This window comes from Lathamus discolor, chromosome 3, assembly GCF_037157495.1.
Source record: "Lathamus discolor isolate bLatDis1 chromosome 3, bLatDis1.hap1, whole genome shotgun sequence".
Classification (NCBI taxonomy): domain Eukaryota; kingdom Metazoa; phylum Chordata; class Aves; order Psittaciformes; family Psittacidae; genus Lathamus; species Lathamus discolor.
The window spans coordinates 82,448,757-82,475,788 of record NC_088886.1 but is presented as its reverse complement, the minus strand read 5'-3'; the positions used below and the strand labels follow the sequence as shown (position 1 = coordinate 82,475,788).

Below are 27,032 nucleotides of genomic sequence, written 5' to 3'. Positions count from 1 at the left end.
AGCCAGGTGATTCTTACTTAAGGCAATACTAGACAATCAGGAGACTCGAGCCACTGATGTATGGCCATGCCCTCTTGGATGAGAATGCTTGATCAAGAGTGTCATCAGTGATGGCAAGGAGGAACATTTTTATTATGTGCTCTTTTGATATCAATGAGGTATGGAACCACAACACAACAGGATTACAACAGCATTCCTGATCAAAAATCCAGTTGGAGCAATTAGACTTATGCTCATAACTTTCAGTTCAGGCTGTGTGTGCACTGCAAGTTCACCACACCCAAGCAATGTATCCTTTATAACCTCTTCAAGGAGAGCAGCGAGCGCAATGAGGCCAGCTGTTTACATACAACTGTAGATGCAAAGATGCACATCTGACTGACAGATGCAAAGTCAAGAACACCTCCAAATCTCCTGCCAGCTGTTCTGGAGAGGGATGGTGACAGGAGCAGTCACTGGGCAGTTTCACAATAGTGCACAGGCGCATGGGTGTTGTCTGAGCTCCACAGCTGCTCGCTGACAGTTCCAGAGCGGCTCACCTCCCACAGTGCCAACTTCAGCACCTCAGAGACCGTAGTCTTGACCTCGGCCTGGAACTTTTTGCTAATCAGAACATAAAGGATTGGATTGAGGCAACTGTTGATGAAGCCCAGGCTGGTGGAGAGGGGAATGCCATCCTGCAGTAAGTCATGCAAGTTTTCATCATGGTGAGCTGACAGCTCCACGATGCTGAATATGTGATATGGTGTCCAGCAAACAAAAAAAGCTACAACTACAGCAATGATGGTCCAGAAAAGCCTGCTGGAAGTCAACACAGTTCTCCTCTTCACTTTGACAATCAGCAATGAGTAGCAAATGACCATGGTCACTAGAGGAAAGAGGTAACCAAATGCAAGCCTCACCCAAATGAGAATGTGATGCGTCAGCAAAATAAGTTCTCTGTTATGCACGTGGAAGTTGTTGTAGCAAATGGTGACATTGTTGAGGACTGTAACTGTGTCTCTAAAGTATAAGGCAGGACCACCAATAATTGCAGCTGACATCCAAATGATGGCACTGAGAATGAGTGTATTCCGTACAGTCCGATACTTGTAGGAAAAGACTGGATGGACAAGGCGGACGTAGCGGTCAAGGCTGATGAATGTCAGGAAGAAAACACTGGCAAACATATTAAGTAGCGCAATGAATGAGTTCATTTTGCAGAGCCACTTCCCAAAAGGCCAGTGGAAGCCCATTGCCACATATGTAATGTAGAGTGGCAGGAAGAGAACAAAAATGAAATCTGCAATGGCCAGATTGAGGAACCAGAGTGTAGAGACACATTTATCCCACTTAAAGCCCATAAACCAGATGACGATGGCATTACCTGGCACTCCCAGCAGAAATGCCACACTGTACAAGGAAAGGGAAATTATATGGGCAATGCTGAGCGAGGACTGGGGTGATTCATCTTCCTCAGACAGGTCATAGAAGTACGAGTAGTTCTCAAAATCTTCAAATGTCATGTTGCAGAGTTGCTTTCTAGGGAAGAAAATAAATGGAACAGTCAAAGGGGAAGTGTTTTACTGCACTGCAAATAGTAACCTGCAATTCCTTTAGGTTCTTGGTCCTAAAAAAAACCCCAAACATTGACTTAAGTTTCACATGTCTATCACTTCTTAGCTGTCAGTTGCTAGCACAAAGCTTGTGGAGTATTTTGGTTACAGGCATTTATAGAAATGCTCGAATCAAGACAACACTTGAAATCTTCAGGAACTGCCTTCTTTGCATTTATTTCTTAACACAGAGCACTGAGCACAGCACCACTGATAAATCCCTGGGAGACCACATGCAAAGTCTCACTTAAGTGTGATTTCTCTATTCTTTTCTAGTCGGATTTGGTATTTTACTGCTCTGTTCCTCTTCCAAGCAAGTTTAGGGATTATATCTGTCAGAAACCAGAGAAGCACCTAGCAAATGTAGGCAAAAAAAGTGAAGTTAAAATGCCAGGAAGCTATTTCTTATAAAATTACTACCCACACACACCTCAAATTACAGTTCACAAAATCATAGAGTCATTTCATTGCTCCAGCAATTGAAAGTTCATGGATTTATTCCTCTGCATCACATATCTAGCTTTGTATAAAGGAATGCTGATTTTCAGATACATTCAATGCATTAGATTTCCATAACACAGCAAAGGAGGTAGAGAACTAAACACATAGAACATATTTCAGGGACAACACATATAACTGTGGTAATTCTTCCACTAGTGAGCTGAGAAACAAGTAAGAGATGAAAGAAAATAAAGCTTCCCCGGAGAATAAGACACACTGTTAGAGCTATAGATGAGAATATGCCTGTCTGGTTTGTTGGGCTTTTTTTAAGACAGATCCCACAGACAGATCATCTGTTTTCTTCTGTTGCAAAAACTTCTGGAACTTACAAGTACAACTTGATATTTCATATAGGAATTTCCTTGTAAAACTCCAAAGGAAGAGTGTGGGAGGGAGAGAAGGGGGGCAGAGGGGGAAAGGAAGGAGGGAATAAAAACCAAGTAAAAAACCCAGAAAAAGAGAAATGAATGGGAAAATAAATAGCAAACAGAGGTTGAACAGTACGGGTTCATTCCAACACACCACCGATGGCCAGAGTCTTACAGAAGTATCTGCAATGGTCGAAACAAATATTCTGCTAAATTCTGTTATCATTTAAAGCTATGTTGTCTGGCTGGACTCAGCTACACTACAAACCTGTCCCTGAGATGAGGATATGACCAGCCCATTGTACTATGGATGAGCTCACCGGTACTTTGCTCTGTGCTAGCTCCATTCAGAAGCTGAAATTCAGCCCCCCCCACCGCTTTTGGAACTCAGCCCTGCATTCCTGCAATTCCAGTGATTTTTAGCATGCTAAGGACAACAGGAGAGGGGTCTCCAGAGTACACTGCCTGCAGAAACACATCTGCAAGTTTGTATTTATGTACATACCTTTCCTCCAAGAGTAGCTCGCTTGCTTGGAAAGGACTACTCCCGCAAGTGAAGCTACGCATGTGCACACACATTAGCAGGATTAGATTTCTCATTCGTAGATGGATAGGCAAGGGTGGAGAGGGGGGAGAAAGTTGTGTAATTTTATATCTCCTAATTAAAGAAAAATATGTAGTAAGAGTCAATACAGCCTGTTCTGTCAAGAGGCTATGATAACATTTGCCTTTCATAATTTCCATCAGGCTGAAGGAATGTTATTTGGTCGCTGTTCTGATAAAATGATACATACTGGGCTGCATTCATGTAATTACATGCCTCTTGGGGGTAGATTCCACACTAAATACCAGTACCACCCATCTGAGTAATTTTTTCAAATAGCTTAACAGCTGCTGAGAAATAGCATAAACAAAGCGCAGTACCACTGACATCTGTGACAACATTACATTTGGGCAGTTTTACAGGACATCAGGTTAATAACTGTATGTTTAAGTGTCTACACCTATACACAGAACAATACCTTCAAATTGAATTATGCAATTAAATAACAAAAAAAAAAATCCTATTTTTAGACTCTTGTTGATTACAATCCTGTATTCCAGTCTCTAATTAATTTTGCTTTTAAGTGTCTCAAGAGCTAGCACAACACAACAATACTTGGATTCTAACATTTCCTCCCCAACTTCTGTTTTTCCTAATGGTGCTAAAAAAAAAACCCCTAATGACAATAACAAACATTTGCTTACTGCCCAACAGTGTTGATTATGTATTTAGAATTTCAAACATAATGCATAGCAGGAGAAAGAAAATGCACCTAAATAAATACCAAATATTTACCGAGCCTCCTGTAGTTTAAAACTCCTCAACTGAAAGAGCGCACCTTTAGAATGCAATTATTTCTCAAAGCTTGCATTTTTCCTTATCTCAAACTCCTACTCTTCCCATGCAGTAACTCTTTATCAGTGTGGGGATAAAAACCAGGAGGAACATTGCTTACGATTGCTCCCAGTGCAGATGCTGAAACTAGACTCTATGACTAGGGCTCAGAAAAGACTTACAATTACCTCTGTAAAACCCAGACACTTTTACCTCTGGCATCACATATATGAAGCACTTCAACATGTTAAGCCCTGCTCTAAAAAAGGTAAGCATTAACGGATTGTCAGTGGAGCTATGCTGGTTAACATGACTAAGGACCCAGATATTTTCTTCTGGGATAACTGTGAATCATCATTCAGCAGGGATATTTCTTTGTGTTCTTGGAACATATGCAGCCTCATATACATGTGTTTGCTGGGGTTTTTTATTTATTAATAAACTTTAGAGTCAGAACTGTCTTGCAGTTCAAAGTCTAGGTCTCAAAAGTGAAGAAATCTAATATTACTCCTTATTCTGTCACTGATTTCCTGTATGATCTTTGATAAACTGCCTAATTTCCAGGTTGGAAAAGCCTCTCATGAACCTGTTTGCAAACAAAGGCTCAGCAGAGAAAACAAGACTTTTTGCCAGCAGTTTCCACTTGGCTTTCAGGCCAGCTGCTAGAAAGGGTAAAGGAGGTTCAGTGCAGTTCACTGGATCAGTCCCTGCCCGTCCAGGGTTGTGAGAAGGAGCCAGAGCAAGGAAAGTACTTTTCAATAAACAGGAATGTGTGGTCAGAGGCCTGCCAATAGGACCTGGGGGCAGCCACAGGTTACAGAACAGTCTTGTACTGCATATGGATGAATATAACAAGTTTGGCCTTCATCCTGTCATTTTCTTTCTTTTTTTTTTTTAAATAGTAAACAGCCTGTGTACACTGAGCAGTCGCTTGACCGGAGCCTGTTCCTGTTTGCTGAGGTCACAAGCAGCTCTGAAAACTGAGCCTCCTTCATTCAGTTGCTTAATTATGAATATAGTTGCTTAATTTTAAGCAAATAGGTTCCAGAATGTTTGACCAGGAGGTTTCATTTCCTGTCCCCTTCTGTAAAACAGAAGTTAATTATGAAGTTACTTCAGAGGAATATCACAGACCAGCACTTGGTCCTGGTACCTTTTAAATCCTGGGACAGAAAACAGAATTACCAAGAAATACATATAGTTATGAAACATTTCTAAGACACAAAGCCACAGAACTGCTGTGAAGAGGCTTCCACCATGTGCTATATGAGCCATCTTTCTCTGAATTTCAGCAGGGAATTACAGAATTCCATCTCAAGTGACATATTCATAGCTTCTTATTACAAGTACATAGAGCTCGTTTTCTCTGCTACTACTATAGCAATTCATAAAGTTGAGCCATAATGACAAGTTGGACAAACAATTTGATCTACTTAAAATAGAACAGCTTTTGTCACACTAAGAATGGCCTTACGGTTATGACATGGGAGCAGTACTTCGGACTCTATTCATGGCTAATGCCACATGCATCCTGTTTGACTAGGGGCAGTCATTTGACCTCTTCACGCCCCAGCTCTGAGGTCAGTGGAATGGCTTTTGAATTAAATTACATTGGGTTTTCAGTCTAAAATAGGAGAAAACAAACAAAACAGTTGCAATTTCCACTCACTTCATTTGATGCTGTCTTCCTGGGGGTTTGAATTCTCTAAGCATCACACAAGTTAGGTTCCAACCTTATTACACTAAATGTGGTAGTTTATGCAATATGTTTGGACTGCACATCCCTCTCTCACATTTGGTCCTCATTACTTATGAAATTTACAGAGAGGTCCAATGGAAGAGCTTATTCATTCTCTGTGTTGGTTAAAAGTTAACACAAGTATATGAGTTGTAGTCCTTAGATCTATTTGTTCAGTGTGATGAACAGTGCTCAGAGCTTCTGGCCAGCCAAACTGATTTCAGAGGTCACAATAGTGGGTCCTGACTTAATAGCAAAAATATGGCTCGCAGAGCTGGCTATCTCAAGAGTTAACTTCACATATTATGACGGAAATATATTACATAAACCCACCTTTTAATGTCTTTATGAATAATTCCGAGTTTATCACATTCCACATGTATCATCTATGGCTAAATAAAAGCTTATTTGGTTTATTCACATCAACTTCTGTCATTTCCAAGAGTCAAATGTTGGAGAACAACTGGCTTCTCAAAAGGTCACCTAAAGCCTGCTTGTCATGCTGTGTCTCAGCAAGTTTGTCTGGTTATTGAAATAATATAAGAACCTCAAAAAATGTCTTCAAACATTTAAGATGCTAAATTTTGAATTTATCTAACTTCAAAAACATAGGCATAAAATAACCCAGTAGTTTATCTGCAAAGTTCAAAACACAGAAGGCTGAGTAATTTTCTCAGAGGTATATACATACTTCTGGCAAGTATTTTATAAAGACATAAAAAAAGATCCTAAAAATCATGAGGAATACCGATGGATTACAAACTGTCACAGATTCATACTTCTGCCTCAGAAGAACAAAGCCAAGATGTCCATTTGCCTCCATGTAGAAACATTCCTATAATGGGAAGTGCCTGATACACTCATACTACAAAATTAAATCATAGCTATGCTATAATTTAAGCCTAAAGTTGGCCCTGCAGACAAAGCTACTGGGAAACAAGCATTTTTTGCTAGTACACACAAAAGCAGAATCAAGACTTGTGTGGAAGTTTTCTCTTTCACATACACATATACAATGCCTACCTCTTGAATATCATTTTAATCATCATTAGATGTATGGTAACAATAACTTTATAAGCCATCCTGAATTCAGCAACTAGAATGGGTTATAGTAGATAGGGTATGTAACCAGAAACCTTTTCAAATTGTAATATAGATGTGTTTGTTCTAGCAGACTAGACAAGAATGCAAATAACCATCATTCTCCATTATGCCTCTCAGTGAAGCAGTGTTAGAAATGTAGATACAATGTACTAGATAAAAATCTCCCGCAATTAATGCCAAGAATAACTAACTTTGAGCAAGGCCAAACATGACACTGTTAGTCATAACACACCACTTCATCTGTGGTATTGAAGTCATTTGACCCAATAATAGCCTCATAACATTTTATGCAGAGCGAGTGTAACGGTGGGATTAACAAACCCTTATAGAGCAGGCTCAGTTAATACTGATTTCAGACCTGCACTTTTGCTGCCACAGAAATGTTAAACAACCAATGGAGAAAAATAGCTTTATATCTAAATAATAATGCTGTAATAGGAAAAGAATCTACAGCAGGTCTGGCTGGAATATAACAAATCATCCAGACAACTGCTGCAATTGAGCAGTGTACCATTTCCACAATCGGGTAATTCAAATGTCTGCAACCAGCAACTGCATATCATCAAAACTGATTTATTTTCATGCTGTTCCCAAGAACCAAGACTTCCATCCCCAAAGAAGACAAAAAAAACTCGGATGTCCTTAGGATACGCACTGGATGGGGGGAAGCTGTAGAGAGGGCACTTGGTAACTGTGTAGTTAACACTTGCTCCTGCTCTTATTCCCTTCCATTAATACAGCTAAAGTAGAAATATATTTTTTTTTAATATTCCTTCTGAACATAAGGATTTGCTGTAACCACTGCAAGTCTGTCGTGTGACCACAAACATATTCCATGAAGTCAAGAAAATGACAAGTGAAACCCTTAAAGTGGCTCCATTCTGAAAAAAAGAAGGAAAAAAAAGGGGGGGGGGGGAGGAAGTGTGTGTGGGGGGGCAATATGTAAGTATTCTTCCAAGTGGATAAAAATAGAAGTTTAGGTAAACAGTGCCACTTGAGATTTAAAGTATGGTCCTATATTGCATGTGTCAGCACTGCCATAACCACTCATAAAGACCTCAGTATTCATAACCCTTAGTGGAAATGGGCTCAAGTGAGAAGTATCATCAGTCTGTTTACAGACAAGAAGGCTGAGGATGACCTACAGGAAGTCTCTGATCAAACCAGGTGCTAAACCTGCCTAGTGGTTCAACCACAGTCATATCCTCCTTCCTTAAATATAACTGTCCCCTCATCATGATGGAGTGGAGAAACCACAGCTTCACCTCTGAAAGACCTTCCCCTTCCTGAAGAGGGACTCTCTCCTGTACCATCATGCCCTCTGTGTTGGAAGGAACCAGCCCCTACCTGGGCAGCCCTTGCAGATTGCGTTCTGCTTTCTCTAAACTGAAAAGGAATCTGGATCTCATCATTTGTTGTATACATTAATCTGTCTCTGCAGGCACAGAAAGTACCTCAGAGCCATTAAGCACAGCTCTCAGATGACAAAGCCAGCAGGTACATGATATATCATTTTGGCTGTGCCCTCAGCATGTAAGATATGCACACTAATGAAATATTGTTCCACAGAACTTTTACATGTTCTCTATTCCTCTGCAAACGCCACCAGTATTTTCTTTGGTGATAAATCACCCTAATAACAACATACCTGATTTAAAATTTTCAAGCGCCTCAGCTTCACAGTGACTGAATTGATGAGATCATGGATGCTTGTATTTCTAATCAAGCATGGCTTTTTACATTTCTCATGCAAAATTTGTTTGAAATTTTAACTTTGCAACTGTTCAATGCATTTGTGACAAAAGAAGATTTTGATTAGCATTCATATGACCATTACATGAGCATGCAGCTCTGAGCATGTTTTATAAATGGTTGTACTCCTCCAGCAAACACATGGTTTAACCACAACTCCCTCCTAACAGGAAGCAGCAAAGAGAGTAGAGAATAAAGAGTGAAAGCAGAGATTTCTTTCAGACTATCAGCTGTTGTCTCAGCAGACTTGATTTAAGGCCAATTAAAATATGTTAGACAACAACCATTCTAAAGTTACTGCAGGGTAACAACAGGTCATTACGGAAAAATGAAAATAACCCTCTCCAGCAAGATACAAAATCTCTATCGAGTAACAGATAAAGAAGCTTACAATACATTATAGTTCATCATCTTGACAAGAAGAGTTAGAAGCTAACTCCAAAGAAAATTAGCAACATAACTAATTCCTCAAATATGCCTTCTTATTCCATTTCACATATTAATTTCCCAGTCACTCCTAACAGTATGCTTGGTTATGTACTGCCTTCTAAATATATCTCTGTTCTTCTAGGTTTATTCTTCTGCTCATTAAATCTACATCAGCAGTTTCTTCTAACATGATTGTAACATTGTTATGGTTATATTACTCTAAACAAGCTCTTGCATGGGTATATCAGAACATCCAGTTCCAAAATTGCCTAGTATATAACCAAAACATTCCAGCTGATAACATACTTTATTTTGTCTTCACAGTTAATATACTGGGTTCACTGTGTACAATAGATTAAAGGTGTCTACTTCAGTATCAGTGTAACTCTAATATTCCTACTCATACAAAGCCAACTCTTTAAGGCCAAGTCTAAAATAAGCACTGCCTGTATCTCTGCAAAACTACAAAATTCACCTTATTAATACTATTTCAGGAGGGCTGAATATTTATCTACCTCCCTAATATGGCATTGGGAACACTCCTTAGCACTGACAAGAACAGATGGCACCTATGATTAAGAGGTAAAATCAGGAACTTGGAAATACAGGTTTTACAGGCTTCCCATATTACCTTCGCAAATCACTTCTCATTTGACCCATTTGAACAGATACGGTACAACACCCTCAGTTAAAGAGTTTAGGACCTCAACAACGTGTTACTCCATTTTCTTAAATCGACAATGGTTCTTAACATTTCTAAAATGCCTCTTGAAAATGATGCGGGGCTAAGCTCATTAAAAAAGGATTACTAGAAAGGAGAAATGGGAGTGTAGAAAATGATATTACATTGATGGTACAGGACTTACTACTCATCACTGTCTCTTGTCTAGGCTTCAGAAGAGAATAAAACTGTGCCAGGTTCACACTTGCTGAAAGCAGCAAGTATTTTCTGTTGGGAAAGTACCCAAAGGCCCTAGCCTTTGAGATCAAAGCCTAAATGGATCTAGACATTACAAGCACGTAATGAGAGACAACTCCTACTTTGTTTATAATTAAACAAAATAAACAGATACAAGAAGAGTAGGGAAAGGAACACAACTACCTCGCCCAAAGCCAAACAGTAGATTCAAATGTAGAGTTTGCAGCAGGATTCAGACCTCGACAAAATAATGAAGAGGCAAATATCTTTTGTGGATAGAGAAAAAAGGTGCTAGTTCTTCATACTTGTGTCTTGTGATTCTCAAAATACATTCCTCAAGAAGTACCACAATGGGACAAGACAGCCTGGGCTGGAGAAGCAGGAGAATGCCGCAAACTTTGCTAGCTCACGTTCCTAGCAAGGACTGAAGACTTTTAGAGTGCTGGCGTTTGCAAATAATCCTTGCAATCAAACCTAACTCGTAGCAATGGGTTTGAATAGCTTCCCTTTGAGTCAGCTTACAAAAAAGTATTGTATCTGCAGCAGGTCTGTCCAGTTCATCCACAGAATGTAATGAAGTAAATTAGTGTAAGAGAGTTGCAGCAAGCGAGCAAAACTTCTCTCTGGAAAAGAACAGCCATGGGCTGATACAGGGCTTTCTGCTCCTGTTTCCAGACCCTCAACCTCTGGAACATACTGAGGATACAAAGAATGAGCTGAGCTCCGCTAGAAGTACTATATGGTTCTTCTGAGGACAAATATTTTTTCCTTTCTTGTCTCAGGATGCTCAAGCACACTGTGAAAGTAGTAGCAAGTGTGGGAGAGTTGATCTGTGCATGATGGTGTCTTCTCTTCTAAAACCAAGTGCCTCTTGGACACTGCCCACCGCAGTAACAGCAATCCCTTCTTCTTTAACAGGCCATGAGAAACTCTTCCTTCCACTCCGTTCTCTTCTGCAAAGCCAGCAACAACACAGCCCTGCACTGTTGTGAAACTGCTAGCTTTAGACTGAACGAACACAAATCACACCATTACCAGAAATAATGAGTGAAAATTAGCCAGACAACCAGCCACCACAGTAAGAGACAGCTAACTGCTGGCTTATTTTATAAGACAAAATGAATAAATAAGCTAACAAGACGACCATTCAACAGACTACATTTCTCTGCAAAACTAGCTACGTAGTGCTTGGAATAGCAGTTATTAATAACAAATTAGTATCTTAGAACAGATCACAAACTTCAAGAAGAAGAAACTTTCTTTTTTCAAGAAGAAGAAACTTGGCTTTTAAGAAACACAAGAAGAAAATTCTTTAAGCAAGCTGTCTTTAGTAGGAAACAGAGATGTAAATTTTCCTCTGAATCTATCAGAGATAAACACAAATCTGACTATTTCATGATGGTCATTTCATTAGGTTGTCTGCAGAGAAAGAAATTCTTAAAATGAAAAGGAAGTATTTATAATCTATGATCTTGTTGGCATCATGGAGATGTGGTGGGATAGCTCCTGTGACTGGAGTGAAGGCACATGGAAAATAAAGGAGTGATGGGTAACAGTCAACAAGGCTTCACTAGGGGCCTGACAAATTTGGTGGCCTTCTACAATGGGGTGACAATGTTGGTGGATAAGGGAACAAGTGGTTGACATCATGTATCTGGACTTGTGCAAAGGATCTGACACTGTCCTGGATGACATTCTTGTCTCTAAGCTGGAGAAGCATGGATTTGACAGACTGATCAGTTCGTAGATAAGGAATTGCCTGAGTGGTTGCATTTAAAAGAGTTGTGGTCAACAGCTTGACATCCAAATGGAGAGCAGTGATGACTGGCATTCCTCAGGGGTCAGTATTGGGACTAGAGCCATTGAACATCTCTGTCAGCAACATGGATAGTGGGACTGAGTGCACCCTCACTGAGCAAATTTGCTGACAACAAGCTACATGGTGCGGTCGACACACTGCAGGGAAGGGATGCCATCCAGAGGGACCCTGATAGGCTCAAGAGGTGGGCCAGTGCAAACCTTATGACTTTCAACTAGGCCAAGTGCAAGGCTCTGCACCCGGGTCAAGGCAATCCCAAGCACAAATACAGGTTGGGCAGAGAATGGACTGAGAGCAGCACTGAGAAGGACTTGGGGGTATTGACTGACAAGAAACTGGCTCAACATGAGCCAGCAGTGTGCACTTGCAGCCCAGAAGGCCAACCACATCCTGGACGGCATCAAAAGGAGAAGGGCAGCAGTTCACTTCTGCCCCCTCTACTCTGCTCTCATGAAACCCCACCTGCAGTCCTGCATTCAGCTCTGGGAACCCCAACATAAGGAGGACATGGTGGTGCTGTGGGAGTGAATCCAGACATGGGCCCTGAAGATGATCAGAGAACAGGAGCATCTCTCCTATGAAGACAGGCTGAGAGAGTTGGGCTTGCTCAGCCTAGAGAAGGCTCTGGGAAGACCTTAGAGCAGCCTTCCAGTGCCTAAAGGGGGCCTACAAGAAACCTGGAGAGGGTCTTTTTACAAGCGCATGTAGTGATAGAGAAGTGGTAATAGCTTAAAACTGAAAGAGGGAAGATTTAGATTGGTTATTAGGAGTAAGTTATTTACTGTGAGAGTGGTGAGACAGGGTGCCCAAAGAAGCTGTGGCTGCCCCATCTCTGGCAGTGCTCAAGGCCAGGCTGCACGGAGCTTTGGGCAACCGGGTCTACTGGAAGGTGTCCCTGCCATGGCAGGGGGGTTGGAACCAGATGATCCTTAAGGTCCTTTGCAACCCAAAACATTCTATGATTCTATGATAATTTATAGTACATACAAATTGCATTACTGTCCTCAAGAGCTTTCCTCTGGTGCCAACCATGCAGTAAAAATCTATAGTGAGATCCTGCCTACGAATCCTTACACAGAGTTTCCCTCACTTATGATCCCTTTCCACAAAAGCAACTAGAGAATCCAAACCATAAAGTTCATTCTCCAGAGTCAAACAACTTCCACTATGGTATACTCAAAGAGATTCTAAGTGCAATAAAAGCAGACTCTAATACATAAGTGGACTCATAGCATATATTAAATCCCTAAAACTAAAGTAAAATTGGTAAGACCTTTATCCTGCCTGCCTGACATAAGTGGCTGATAATTCTTTAAATTCAGGCAGAAGCTGCAGTGACATTCAACAAAAGTAAATTGGGTTTTCGAAATATTTGCACTTCCTAGCTCAGCTGAGGCAAAATAATAATATGAAGCTGGCGGAAGCAAGGTGTCATAACCAGTTAATCATTAAATCAGTTTCTGCAAACCTCGTCTGACAAATTCTTTTACTCTGACATACCCTCACTCACTTCTCCTTAGCTATGAATTAATAAACATTTAAAATTGTCCACTAATACAGTTTTATTCAGCTGGAAAGCAAATGTGTTTTAATTCATAGACAATCTATTTATCTTCAGTAAATCTGCAGAAACAGGTCTGGGACATTGTTTGGCTTTGCAAGATCACATTTAGAAAGGCCACAGGTGACAATGACATTGCTATCACCAAGTCTGAACAGGAGGTAGAATGTAGCCCTGCCTCACTGTGCAGTAGCATAAAAGGCTTCAAACCTTTTTGTTGCTTCATAGGAAAAACATTCCCATGCTCCTAATGACAGCTTTCTACCTCATTCCACATTCTACCTCATCCCATGATGGTCAGGGAAAACACACTCACCTCCCAGCTCAGATCATAGAAGCCTTTTTTAATTCTGCATGACTAATTCTATAGAATTATTGTTACTCCGCTATTTAAGTTGAAATGATTTCCAGTTTCTGTTCTATAACTTGTTGTGATCAGAACTGATGTACTTATTTCTAATAATACTGGGAATTGCTACAGGTGACATACTATCTGTAAGCAAAAAAAACCCAAAAACAAAACAAACCCAAAAAATTAAAACCAACACACAAGAGTGGTGAATTAGGGGGAGAAAGGTATTTAAGTCAAGGTCACCAACCACTCTCTGACAGGATATAAGACTCCTTGAAGTGTGTACAAACACATTTAAAAGTCAATAAAAATTACATTCACACGTACTTTCATATCTTCTCTTGCCGAAATAAGTATCACATTCTTTCTTCCGAGAAGCAGTTTTAGCCAGTATATGCTACATTACCTCACAGGATTTGTCTGCAAGTGTTGCAGCTATAGAAACACATTATTTAGAAGAGAGGGAAAGAAAGATTTAAAATATAACAGATTGACCTACCTTGTTTAGTTCTTTGGAACAAAACACACTGTAAATCAGAGATGTGAGCTCTGTAGCAGAAGGAAGAATGAAGTGATCTGCAGAGTTCAGAGTGACTTCAGTGTGATCCCAGCTGCTTCACTTGGCTACTGCCTTCCTCCTAATAAAGCTGCAGAATGATACTCTGTGTTTGTCTTCAACTGAGGAAGTTGGTTCCTCCGTTTTGAAATACTGGCTTTCTGTATAATCCCAGTATTTCACCAAAATAAGTTCATGAATCATTTTGGTCAGTGTCCAAGCAAGCAACAGATGTGGTGAATGATGAATAGAAAGAGACCTTACAGTTGTAGGCTGCTTTTTGTTACACAGAGATGAGGTTGAACAGTATCCCTTTGTAAGCACTCTGGTTTATAGAACATGATGTTGAATGAGCAGAAAGATTCTTAAAAAGTCACACTGAAAGCATAATTTTGTTACTCTATGGTGAGATAAATTCATTTTGTATTTACAATTAGTAGATTAATCTTGTGCATAAAACAGAAGTGAGCTCCTCAAAACATCACTACTTAGTGCCTCTGTCACTGCAACACCGGTCAGAAATTTTAACTGGGTTTTAGGAGACATCATGGCTTGATTCCCAGATCCGTAAAGAGCCTGCTGAATTTTTGTGGCCAGGCCTCATGATCTCAATGTCACTTAGTTTCTCAGTCAGTAAAAGGGGAATATTATTTCACTAATGTCTACATATGATAGCTTCACCCAACTCTGACAGTACGACACCCATCATACCATTGTAAATCAGTTGAGCACCTGTCAGTCCACCCTCACTGAAAATCAGATCTTCTAGGAGAAGGAATAACCCAAGAGTAGTACTCCTCTGTCATTAATGCAAAACATGCAAAATGTTCAGCACTGATTGAATCTAGTGAATTCCAAGTTTTCCAGATACCAACTCTTATTGATTCCAGTGAAAATCAGAAAAACAAACAAAATACCAAAACCAAAAAAACAAACACAGGAGAGGGAAGTGCTTAGTGAAAAGCAGCAAAACTGAAACTTCAGCATCTGCTTAGCAAGAGTACCAGTTTTAAGCACCTATCCTATGGTCCACAGATCCTCTTTACAGGAACCAGAACCTCCTTCCAGCCGAACTACCCTGTGTTGTCTCTCCTCCATTCCAGTTTGTTCTGTTCTGCCAGTATAACTTAAAATGCTGATAGCCTGTACATGAGGTGGGAATGCTACAAATGAAAGGAGGATGAAGATTATGCACCAGTGGGACAGAGTCCCTGGAGCATGAGGAAAGGGCAGGGAGGTATGATTTCTGTTAATATATGACACAGGAGGGGGCTGCCTTAAGAAAGAGTATAGAAAGATGCAAGGACCTAATGATTTGGCACCTCACTTATTTCTTGTATTTTAAAATTTTCTGTTTTCTTTAGGTAACCGACTGGTGAGCCTTCACTGATAAAAGCTGTTTTAATAGCAGTTATCATTTTTTGTAAATATCGGGATAAGGTAAATTCAGGCACCATTTAACAGCAAATTTGCTGAGGTTTTTTTGCTTGCAATGGCACGAGTCTGTGTGTCTCTCGGTACTTTGCCAAATCCAGTTATTGTAAGACAGTTAATTCAAGGGCTTGCTCAGTACTATTTCAGTAGGATAAAAGACAAAATTACTGGGTAGATAACCCTCACCCACCATCTACAGTAAAATTGAAAAAACCTCAGCAAGCAAACTAGAGCTACGTATTTGCCAAACATTGTTCACCTCAGTGAAGAGAGCATTCTGGAGAGCGCAATGGATGCTAGCAGTTTTGAGCAGTGAGAAATTGTCCTTAAGGGAATGTTTCCTTCACCATAAACCAAACAGGCTTGGGACTGCTTTAACATGTACTGGGAAGGATCATTCAGTTCCTTCATACTTCAGAACCAAGGGAGGATTAAACCTCACACAACAATTTTCCTCATCCTTTCTACCACTGTACCAAATAAGAAATCACAACAGCTAAGGACCCAGAAGACATTTTGTGGCAGTAAGTTTCAACAGAAAATAGGGGGTTTTCCCCTCAAGAACAGATTAGTGCATTTAAAAGAGTTTTTTCCACCTATCTCTCCTACCTAAATTTGCTTCTTTTCAATTGAAAAGGACTTTTGCTCTAATGAGCAATTACCCAATTTGCACAGTTATAACCAGTATATGTAACCGGGAATTGCACTTAATCTAGAAGGATTTTGTTCTGTTTTCTGCATAGAGCTAAATACAGCTTTTTATTCTTCTACAGTTCCGACTAAACACAGTGGGAATCTTGAGTCTCTGAAGAATGTAAACTTGGGCCCTAAAATTTTCCTTGGTTTACTTCCTCCTATGCTCAGACACAGTAGAACTGGAATGGTGAGTCCCAAATTACACATTTTTTTAATATACACTTTCATGCAACCCATTAACCATTGACATAATTTTATAAGTGTGATCTCTTCAGATAATTTTGTGAAAGTTACACGCTTGGATGAAAATTTATGAAGAAAAAAAAAATGTAGTTTGTTTGCTTTCATGCCTTCTCCTTTTTCTACCTGGAGTTTGTATTTATTTTACCATGTCATTTGTGCTTTTTCAACAGGTAAGTTAATGAAATCTTGGAGTTTTTACTCTATATTAAGTATGGCACTGTGCCAGAGCTATACTGAACAGGGACATGAATTCATGAACATACAGCGCATGCAGGACTTGCAAAGCAGAGAAATACTATTTTATACCTGATGGAAAAACAACAAAGAAGACCATTGTCATACAAATAACAGACATTGGGTTGCCCAGCAGTGAGTAAAGTAGGTCTATTGAAAAGCAAATTTTGAAAGTACCTTTGATTCTTTGTGGGTTTTTTTAACCCTATTAAACAAAGCAAAAGCAGAGGATGTATGGAAAAAACTTTCAGAAATACTTTACCAGTACTGACCAAAGTGCAAATTAAAAAGCAATAAACAAAACAAAGTAGCTTTAATTTACCTACATTACCAAAAAATTGCCTGATAGTTCCAACAATTATTTCCCACTGCTGGGATCTTATCAAGCTGCCTATTAGAATATGCAGATAATCTCAGCACTAACGAACGCCCCTCTCTGAATTCACTGTGCACTAATTCAATGAAGTTGCACCAACCGTGTATTTGCAAATTAGGTCAGACAAAAGATATTTAGTTTAGGTTAATTTAGGGTTAATTTAGGATTATCAACACAAGAATGAAATTACTTACCTTCAGAGGATTCAGCTGGTTTTACAGTTCTGTTTAAAAAACAAACAAAAAAACAACCCAACCAAACTTCACTGTTCCTCTGTCCACACTGTTTGAATTAACACCTCATCGATTAAAATCGGCTCTGGAAAGACAGAGTTTAACTACCAGACAATCAGGAAAACGGTAATTTCCTCCCTTCCTGTGAAACTAATGACTATTCATGCCTACCCTTTTGGTGAAGCTGTAATGTTTGCTTGAGGCTTAACTGTGCACTATGTATTATAGTCAGCAACTGTGACAAAATTCGTGAGCAATGCATTTAAAACAAACCACCTCATGAAGGTTTGGCTCATTCAGGCAAGTCCACATCCTCTTTCTATGCTGGTACAAGAAACCTGAAGAATTTAATGTATAATGTGTTGAAGAAATTCAGTAATTCTGCAGAAGGCAAAAATCCTTCATGTAATTATTACTTTAGTCAGGTCAAAACACATAAGCATATAAATTAACTGCTGTATGTGTTTGTATACGTATGTATATACATACAAGTTTGAGCAGGATCTTTGAAAGCAGCACTTTCACGTAACCCCTGCAAAGAAAGTCAGCAGGATGTTACATTCTCTGTAACTGTGAATACTGGACAATAACTTCCAAGGAAAGGAAAAAAATACGGTGTTTCTTTTAATCATGAAGAATGATACCTGGAAAAATACTACCAGAAACAGCCTCTTAATTTCCCCTCATAGATTTTGCTTTTATACTTGCATTCTCATTTTCCACAAATAATTAGGAATTATTTTCTACATTATTTTTAGACTACAGCTATTCAAATTTTGTATTCATAGGAGACTCAAGTAAGAGATTATACCTGCCACTCCAATGACACTTGAAATCCATGGAATTTTCTGAGGGTGCCTTAACAACAAACCCTCTGGTATGTATTTAAGTGCTAAAGATTAAAGTCATTGAAGAGATAAATAGTCAACTTGACAACAGTATTTTTCCATTTTAGCAAAAGTGCCGTCTCCTCCCATAGAAAGGAATGCCAGTGTTTGTAAAACTAATCTCGGAGAACTACAGAGATTACAGAAGCAGAAATAAGGCTACGCAAACTAGTTGGTTTATTACGCATTTTACATTCTTTAGTACTGCCATAGGGATTAACCAACTTGCACTTTTTCACGTCACATAAATTACCAGAAACTACAGTCGCTTAGAAACATCTTAGGAGAGAAGCACAGCTGCCTACAACTATTCTTTCAAAGACCTGAGATCTTATTTCCCATTTAAAGTATAACTCTGGAGATTCAGTCATCCACCTTCTATGTGATTCTTCTGATTAAAACACTAAATCCACAGCTCAAACAGGATTATACTATGGCATTACATACAACGGACAGGACTCAATGGCCCAAAAAAAGCATTTATGTTTCCTGTTCTGCATTCATCTATTAACAATTCACAGCTAAATTGTTGAAACCTGTTATGATGAGTAACAATGCACAAAACAAGCAGATCCACAGGGAGAAGACATTACAAGTTCCAGCCCCTCACTATTCTGTAGCTAGACTATTGCTCTGGGCTACTGTGCTCACTGTGGCAGAGGTGGTTTTAAACACTAACAAACTTCAGAGAAACTGAAAAGGAGTTCTGATTCCCTGCAAAAGACACAGAGAAAATCAGAGGGTTAATATAAAATTAGGGACAGCTCCCTGAAAATACACGCTAACAGGCAGGGTACCTATACAGGCCTCATGTGATCAAGCAAGCTTGTTCCTTTGCAGCACTACTACTCAAAAATCTTAACTAAGAGAAATATCTATACACATGTGGAATTGTGGAACCTGCTGGTTACTCTGTCAGACTGACCAGCTATTGACATTCCCTAGGATTTATGGAGGTGCAAAGGTTTTAAATTAGCCAGTTGCTCCTTGCAATGGAGAATGGATCCTGAACGTAAGTGCAAAGCTGGTGCAAATCAAATCCAAATCAATCAATCAGTTCAATCAAAAGTTCTGAGAAACTGTGGCCAGTGGTTTAAGCACATACTCATTTGATTTTTAAAGTTGCTTTTTTTAGCCAGCTACATTTGTCAGATTTTTTTTCTGCATAGTGGATGAAAACATATTTTATGAAAGGTGCCAGGCAACCTTGACTCCATGGGGATTTAAGCTATTTATCCATAGAAATGACTGTGAGACAGGGAGAACCAATGCAAGTTTCTACCTACTGCTCTACATTTGCCCCCTCCTCTGATCCCTCTCAGAGGGGAGAACAGTTTTGCTTCTAAACCCTACCCAGCCTTCAGCCTCTCTAATGAGACAGGACCTTATAAATCCCAATAGATCTGCTGCTTGTGATACTGGCAAAGCAAATTATTAAAGGCTCTGAAAAATGCTTTGTTAAGGAGTCAGTCTGTAAAGGCGATGTTAACTCTTCCATTGCCTTCAAATGAAAGCAAAACTGGGCTCAGCAAAGGAAGCACAGGAAATCAGTCTAAGGAAAGAGGCAGCTGAAACTCCCAGTATTTATTTGCTCATTCTAGTGCTACTCCTTAAGCTGTACCAACACACATAAAGGTTTATTTTAAACCCTTCTCACTTGGATTTTTTTGTTTGGTTGGTTTTTTTTTTTTTGATACTAGAATGGCAGCATTTTCTGTACAGGCTATTTAAGTAGCCACTTGTCTTTTCAAGACAAATAGGCTCCTTTCTTTTAAAGGCAAGAGAAGGGAACATTTCAAAATGAGAAACTAGGCAAAGTGGAATTACACCAACTGTATATAGCTTGGGTGCAAACCAGAAACTGAATTCTGATCACTTCGATGTTAGACCATCCAACAAAGTAAAAGTTTTACTGATGGACTAGAAAAAGAGACTAAACTCTGGTCCAAAGAACCACTACAGTTCAAGTAATAGTATATGAAATGCTGAAGAAAAATCAAAAGCTTTTTGTTCAGAAGTTCTTTTTCACACTCTCTTTAAATTTTTTTCATGAAAAAGTCTCTATATTTTCAAACTATAAAAGACAGTGGGTTTTTTCCAAGGCAGATGTTTTTCCTTATCAGCATTACTGGCCTAAAATTAAGTCTTGTCCTTGGAAAAAACCCACACAACTTCTTTTGTTTAACTGTCTGCTTTTTTCTTAAACAGGATAAAGAAATCGTTCTTTAAATTATTCTCAGGATAAAGCAGGCTAGAGAGTCTGCTGGCTCTCAGACATAAGAAAATATGCGGTTTATTGTGGGAACATTAAAAAAATGTAACAGGATTCAGAATAGCCAGTGCAGAGGAAAATAACGCATACTTAACTACCTTGGGAATACATTCTAACCCCACCTTAAATTGACTGCAGAACATCCAGTGACTCAATGTAATAGTATATGTACTTGGAACTCCCTGACAAGGAAGCTGCCGAGGCATTTTACATTCAGTATCGTCTTACATCCATCTGCATCTATTTAAAACCAGAACAGTTCCACTGAAATTGATGGATATAAACATTTAATTTAGAATATTCTGTGAGGTCAAGGCAGGTTCTCAAGTTCTGGGAGCCTGAAAATTCTTTTGAAAAAAGGAATGAATAACCTTCCAGGAAGCTTTGGAAAATTACCTCTTTGTATCAGAAATACATTATTTGTTGCTTGAGTAATGGGAATTAATATTTACTTCTACAAAAATACCTTGGAGTTCCTACCATGACAGAATGTGAGGTAGGTTAGAAGGGAGTAACAGTCATCTACTATACTTATTTAAAATATTCAAGACTCTCACATTAGCATCTGATTAAGACATCCACATTCATTTTGTTCCTTATCTATAATAATAAAAAGAATGGTTTAAAACATGCTAATCAAATATTTTGCCATGCAAATGAGAATAATTCTGTTCTGAATGTAAGTGTATTTCAATCATGTTATACGACTGGTTAATGCAAGAACCTGTTGGTCTTTGTTCCCTTCATAGTTGAAGACTCTTTGCATAGAGCTCCCTTCAGCATAGGAAAATAGTCATCTTATGGCTTTCTACAGTATTTTCCAGCATGTACATGTTGGAAATTATCATGCATTTCCAAGTAATTTGGTAATGAACAATTATACTTGAAAATTCTACCAGTTCTCAAGGGCTGATCTGACTGTATTACTCAGTCAATTTTGAAATTGGTGGTTTTTAAAAAATAAATAGGGAACAATGCCAAATAGAATTGAGAAACTCTGAGGCTATTTTTGAATCTAAAAAAAATTCCATGCACAACATGAAGGTCAAAGAATATCCTGCAATTCATGAGCATTCACCTACAGGCAACCCCTGACCTACTTCCTGAGCTAGCCCTTTTGTTTGTGTCACTTCCCTAAAAAACTACGCATAGTTATTTCAGAGAGTTGAACAGATTGAATCATTAACAGAAGAGAGAAATGACTGTGAATGTAACAGTAAACTTTGCAGCATTTTATGATGAAAGCTGTATTTTCCGAAAGCCAAGTGCTCTTTCAGGTTACAAACAGGGAAAGGATCCGGAAACAAATTTCCCTTTAACTCAAGTGAATTTTACTGTGCTTCACAAGTAGGCTCTCTAGACACTAAGACCATGTTCTCTCCATGCTGTCTCAGGTACAGATGGTTAGTCTTCATCCAGCAAAGAAACAGTTCATGCAGGGTTAGAGCCATGGCACACAAACCTCACAACTGCTGACTTAATTCCTTCGCTGTTTCTTTTAGAGCAGAAAGTCCTAAAACCACGTTAATTTAAGCCAACAGACAGATTCAAAACAACTGCAGCAAAGCCAGTGTATGGATTTGAAATGTAGTATAAGAACATTAGTAGCCCGTCATGCAGAAAATTTCTGAAAACACTGAATTTGGGCAAATTTTGTAGCCATATTGTTTAAAGTAACACATTTACAGTTGTCACATCAGCTGTTCCTTCTGAACAGCCTGCCAGCAAATACCAATAGCAGCTGTAACAGCAATAGCAGAACGCCCTGGGATCAGCATGAGTACCTCAGAGTTTTGCTAAGCACTATTAAAATCAAAATCTCTGTATTCTTCAAAGTACACATATACATATTACTGAAAGCAATTTTAGTGCGCAAAAAGCGCAAACCCACAAACTCTGAAAACGTAAGCCAATGTAAGCAGCAGCACTGCCTTCAAACAATGGCCAAAGATACACAAAAAGACTCAAACTGCAAAGTACTTCAAGTAACTTTTTAAAAATTAATGACATGACTACATGAAAGTAAAATATTTTTAAGAGAAATTTCTTGGTCCATGTGTTTCAAAACCCCTTTTTATATAACCCTCTCAGTTTTAAAAGGCATTTTTAAGTTCCTTGGTCACTATCCAATCACACTAAGCTTTTTGGTTGTTTAAATGATTAAGCAATTAAAATGATAATTTAATTTGATTTTTTTTTAATCTTAAGGAGGCACTTCTGGCAAGAGAATGAAAAATAGTAAGAACAACCTTCAGACCATCCCTTAAGTTTGGAGGTTAAGCTAATATTCCATATAGTGAGGATGCTTTTATTGTTAAGTAAAGTTCTTATTATAAAATTTACAAAATGTTGAGTACAACATAAAAAAGACAGCTCAGTTTTAAATAAAGTGCTCAGAATGCCCATAAGAAATTTGCCTTCTTGTAAAATAGGATTCTATTAAAAAAAAGATAAAATTTGTTTTCTTTTTGGCTTGCATTTAATTCTAATACCATACCAAAGTGGCATTATCATTAATTTTTTTTTTAAATACTTTGAATTTCAAAAATAAAAACACGCTTATAATAAAGGAAATCAATGTATAATAGCAATCTGCCAACCCCAGCCTAAGTAAAGCAGACAAAAAAACCTCAAGCTCTATTCTGAGAAAAGGCTACCCTTGCTTTTTACACAGAGGATGAATTCTTTTCTTTACTTCAAAATCCCTTATTATTAAATATAGAATCATAGAATCATAGAATAGTTAGGGTTGGAAAGGACCTCAAGATCATCTAGTTCCAACCCCCCTGCCATGGGCAGGGACACCTCACACTAAACCATCCCACACAAGGCTTCATCCAACCTGGCCCTGAACACCACCAGGGATGGAGCACTCACAGCCTCCCTGGGCAACCGATTCCAGTGCCTCACCACCCTAACAGGAAAGAATTTCCTCCTTATATCCAATCTAAACTTCCCCTGTTGAAGTTTTAACCCGTTACCCCTTGTCCTGTCACTACAGTCCCTGACGAAGAGTCCCTCCCCAGCATCCCTGTAGCCCTGCTTCAGATACTGGAAGGCTGCTATTAGGTCCCCACGCAGCCTTCTCTTCTCCAGGCTGAACAGCCCCTACTTCCTCAGCCTGTCTTCGTATGGGAGGTGCTCCAGTCCCCTGATCATCCTCGTGGCCCTCCTCTGGACTTGTTCCAGCAGTTCCATGTCCTTTTTATGTTGAGGACACCACAACTGCACACAATACTCCAAGTGAGGTCTCACAAGAGCAGAGTAGAGGGGCAGGATCACCTCCTTCGACCTGCTGGTCACGCTCCTTTTGATGCAGCCCAGGATACGGTTGGCTTTCTGGGCTGCAAGCGCACACTGCCGGCTCATGTTCATTTTCTCATCGACCAGCACCCCCAAGTCCTTCTCTGCAGGGCCGCTCTGAATCTCTTCTTTGCCCAGTCTGTACCTGTGCCTGGGATTGCTCCGACCCAGGTGTAGGACCTTGCACTTGTCGTGGTTGAACTTCATAAGGTTGGCATCAGCCCACCTTACAAGCGTGTCAAGGTCCCTCTGGATGGCATCCCTTCCCTCCAGCATATCAACCGGACCACACAGCTTGGTGTCATCGGCAAACTTGCTGAGGGCGCACTCAATCCCTCTGTCAGTGTCAGTGACGAAGATGTTAAACAAGACCGGTCCCAACACCGATCCCTGAGGGACACCACTCGTTACCGGTCTCCAGCCAGACATCGAGCCATTGACCACAACTCTTTGTGTGCAGCCATCCAGCCAGTTCTTTATCCACCAAGTGGTCCATCCATCAAATTGATATCTCTCCAATATAGAGAGAAGGATGTCGTGTGGGACAGTGTCAAACGCTTTGCACAAGTCCAGGTAGATGACATCAACTGCTTTACCCTTATCCACCAATTCTGTAGCCTCATCATATATAAGTGAATTGATATTAAAGGGGAAAAAATAATTTATCATAGATAAGCTCATTGCTCCATTTAGTCTCATATGAGATACTGGACTGTAGCCTTCATCTGAACATTCAGAGAAAAACAATAAAATACTTCTAAGAGAATTTTACACTTCTTGTAACTCAAGGTTTTAATGTAGCATCAGGGATTATAGATCATCCATTCTGCTATGAAGTTGAAAAGATCCTCCTTTCCAAAGCTTAGTCAGAATGTGAAGTGCTCCAAAATCTACACATGTACTCAGACTGTCCTCCAAGTTGCAGTGCTTGTTAGAATCCAGGCTAGATCTAGCAATCAATCAATCTTTGTGGACCTTTGGCAATAGTATTCTATGGCCCCAACCCCAGCCCTCAACTGCTGACAGTAAGTCAGCACTTGGCTCAGATCCTTTGACAACAGTTACCAAAACAATTTAACGACAAATTAGGCTTTTACAATTAGAACATACAAAGCACATATGCAGCAAACTAAAAACCTAGGTGAGTTTCCTGCCAGCTAGTTTTGCCAACCTTTATTTTCTTTTGTCACGTTCTCCCTTTACAATCTGAACCCAACTGTTGGAACAAATCTGAGACTCTGTCTAGGAAAATAGCTGTGGTTCACCTTTGTCAATTTTAGTTAATGTTTTTCATAGGTATAACCTTGACATATATTTAGGTAATGGGAGTGGAAAAACAGCAAGTCAAAGTAAAAGCAGAAAGCAAAGCAGTGAAAAGTGTAAAGGACATTTTATGGAAATTGAACAGATGAGTATAGGTATCAGCCAAGACAAGAAAGTCTGATGTTCAGACAGGGAGAAGAATTTTCAAAAGGGGAAAGGAAGTTTGCCAGCCTTGCTCAGTGTTAATGTACATATGTGAGGAGTAGGTTCCCAAGAGGGGAAAAGGAGACTGAGGGACAAGGGCATCTCTCAATACTTTACCTGAGCTTCAATCAGGGTGCAACCTCAAGTTCAAAATACAGAAAGAGCTGAAAGACAATAAGTACCTGGCAACACAAGCCTGAGTTCTGCTATCTTTGAATGACTGTCCAACACATAGAGTATTACATTCTTTCCTTGCAAAAATAGTTAGGAACATTCCAAGGACAAGTTATATGGCATTATAAGGCAGCTTCTGCAAAGAAGGACTTCCATTTTACATGGGCCATTCTGGTAAAGAAACATCAGTACCTCAGGTATGTAACTAAGCTTACTTCATTTCAACAAGTTATGATGGGTTAGCTGAGCCATAGTAACTCACCAAGCCTACTATAAACCATCATAAAGGTAAACTATTTTAGCCTAACATAAGGTGTTTCAAAGTGGTTTTGCCATGTTTAAAGAATGCAGTTCTGCTGACATGCAATAATCTGGGCACGTGCTGGAGCTTTCACATACATAAACCTTCTCCACAGAAATACTGCATCTGCAAAATTTTATGATTGCTTCTTAGAGAATGCCACTCTTGCCCATAAGAATCCAGCTAAGACCAGGTTTTCACTTGTCCAGCACTGAAGTAAAAAATCCTTTCCATGTTAACAAAATGATTGATTCTCCCACATATGTGTTTGGACTCTTCATCAGAGACCGTAGTGATAGGACAAGGGTTAATGGGTTCAAAGTTAAACAGAGGAAGTTTAGGTTAGACATAAGGAAGAAGTTCTTTCCTATGAGGCTGGTGACGGACTCGAAGGGGTTGCCCAAGGAAGCTGTGAATGCTCCATCCCTGGCGGTGTTCAAGGCCAGGCTGGACAGAGCCTTGGGTGACATGGTTTAGCAGGAGGTGTCCCTGCAACCCCCTGCAGGGGGGTTGGAACTGCATGATCTTTAGGTCCTTTCCAACCTTAATTATTCTATGATTCTATATATTTGTATTAAAACTTCGTATTTGCGAAGATGCTTCAACTAAGCCAGCATTTTATTCAGTTATCCCAACACAATACATAGTTGAGTGTAAAATTAATACAGGATCCTCTCAGCTTTAAAGGCAGTATCATTATGTTCCATACAACTAAAAAGTTGTATTCTCCCCTCTCTTTTTTCCCTAATAAGTCCATTTTGCCAAGCTCTGTACTACACAAGACAACAAAATATCACCAGGGAATTTTAGTTCTGTAGTACGCGCTTCTTTTTGGCAATAAAAACATATTCGTATTTATGCACATACCAAAAAAATCCAACAGCAAGCAAGGTAGTCTCCTCCTAAAGAACAGCCTCCTCCTGCTGTGCTGCCATTTGAGATTTGCGTTCAATTACTTGCTCAGTGTGGGTGGACATTCCTAAGCTATGGTTTCATAATCGCACAAAGTCTTCTTACAGAAGCCTCTGTTTAAACTTTCTGTAATATGATGCATTCACAATCCCCCCCCACCACTGCACAATCCAAGCCTGTATCTGCACCTGCCTTTGCACAAGAGTGTTGACTGTGTCTACAGAGATTGCTTAAAAATCCTGCTGCTTCAGCAGGAGAGAAACACGCGCTAGCTGGTTTCCCATGGGAGATTAGATAAACATTAAAAACACCCTACAACCGAAAACAAAAGAGAACCTGAACTAAGGTCACATTCTTAAGTCTGTTTCTGAGTAAAAGAAATGCAACTCTATTATTAACTCTATCAAAACCTCAAACTAAGACCTTCC

The 27,032-nt window shown here is 39.5% G+C and overlaps 1 protein-coding gene across 6 annotated transcripts in view; it reads right to left on the bottom strand.

The window, feature by feature from the left end:
* Window positions 1–304: 304 nt before the first annotated feature.
* The window catches only part of CMKLR2 (chemerin chemokine-like receptor 2), a 27,393-nt gene continuing 665 nt past the window's right edge, over window positions 305–27,032 (bottom strand). The window contains exons 1-2 of one of the 6 annotated variants that reach the window (XM_065670121.1): window positions 26,560–26,580; window positions 305–1,521 (exon numbers count right to left, since the gene is read on the bottom strand). In XM_065670121.1, the coding sequence (XP_065526193.1) occupies window positions 453–1,505 (1,053 nt within the window). In that variant the 5' untranslated portion in view covers window positions 1,506–1,521; window positions 26,560–26,580 and the 3' untranslated portion in view covers window positions 305–452. Of the gene's footprint in view, window positions 1,522–2,969; window positions 3,019–9,967; window positions 9,989–14,015; window positions 14,178–17,249; window positions 17,331–26,559; window positions 26,581–27,032 lie in introns of those variants that run through there. The other 5 variants (XM_065670119.1, XM_065670117.1, XM_065670122.1 and 2 more) reach the window with 5 other exon arrangements.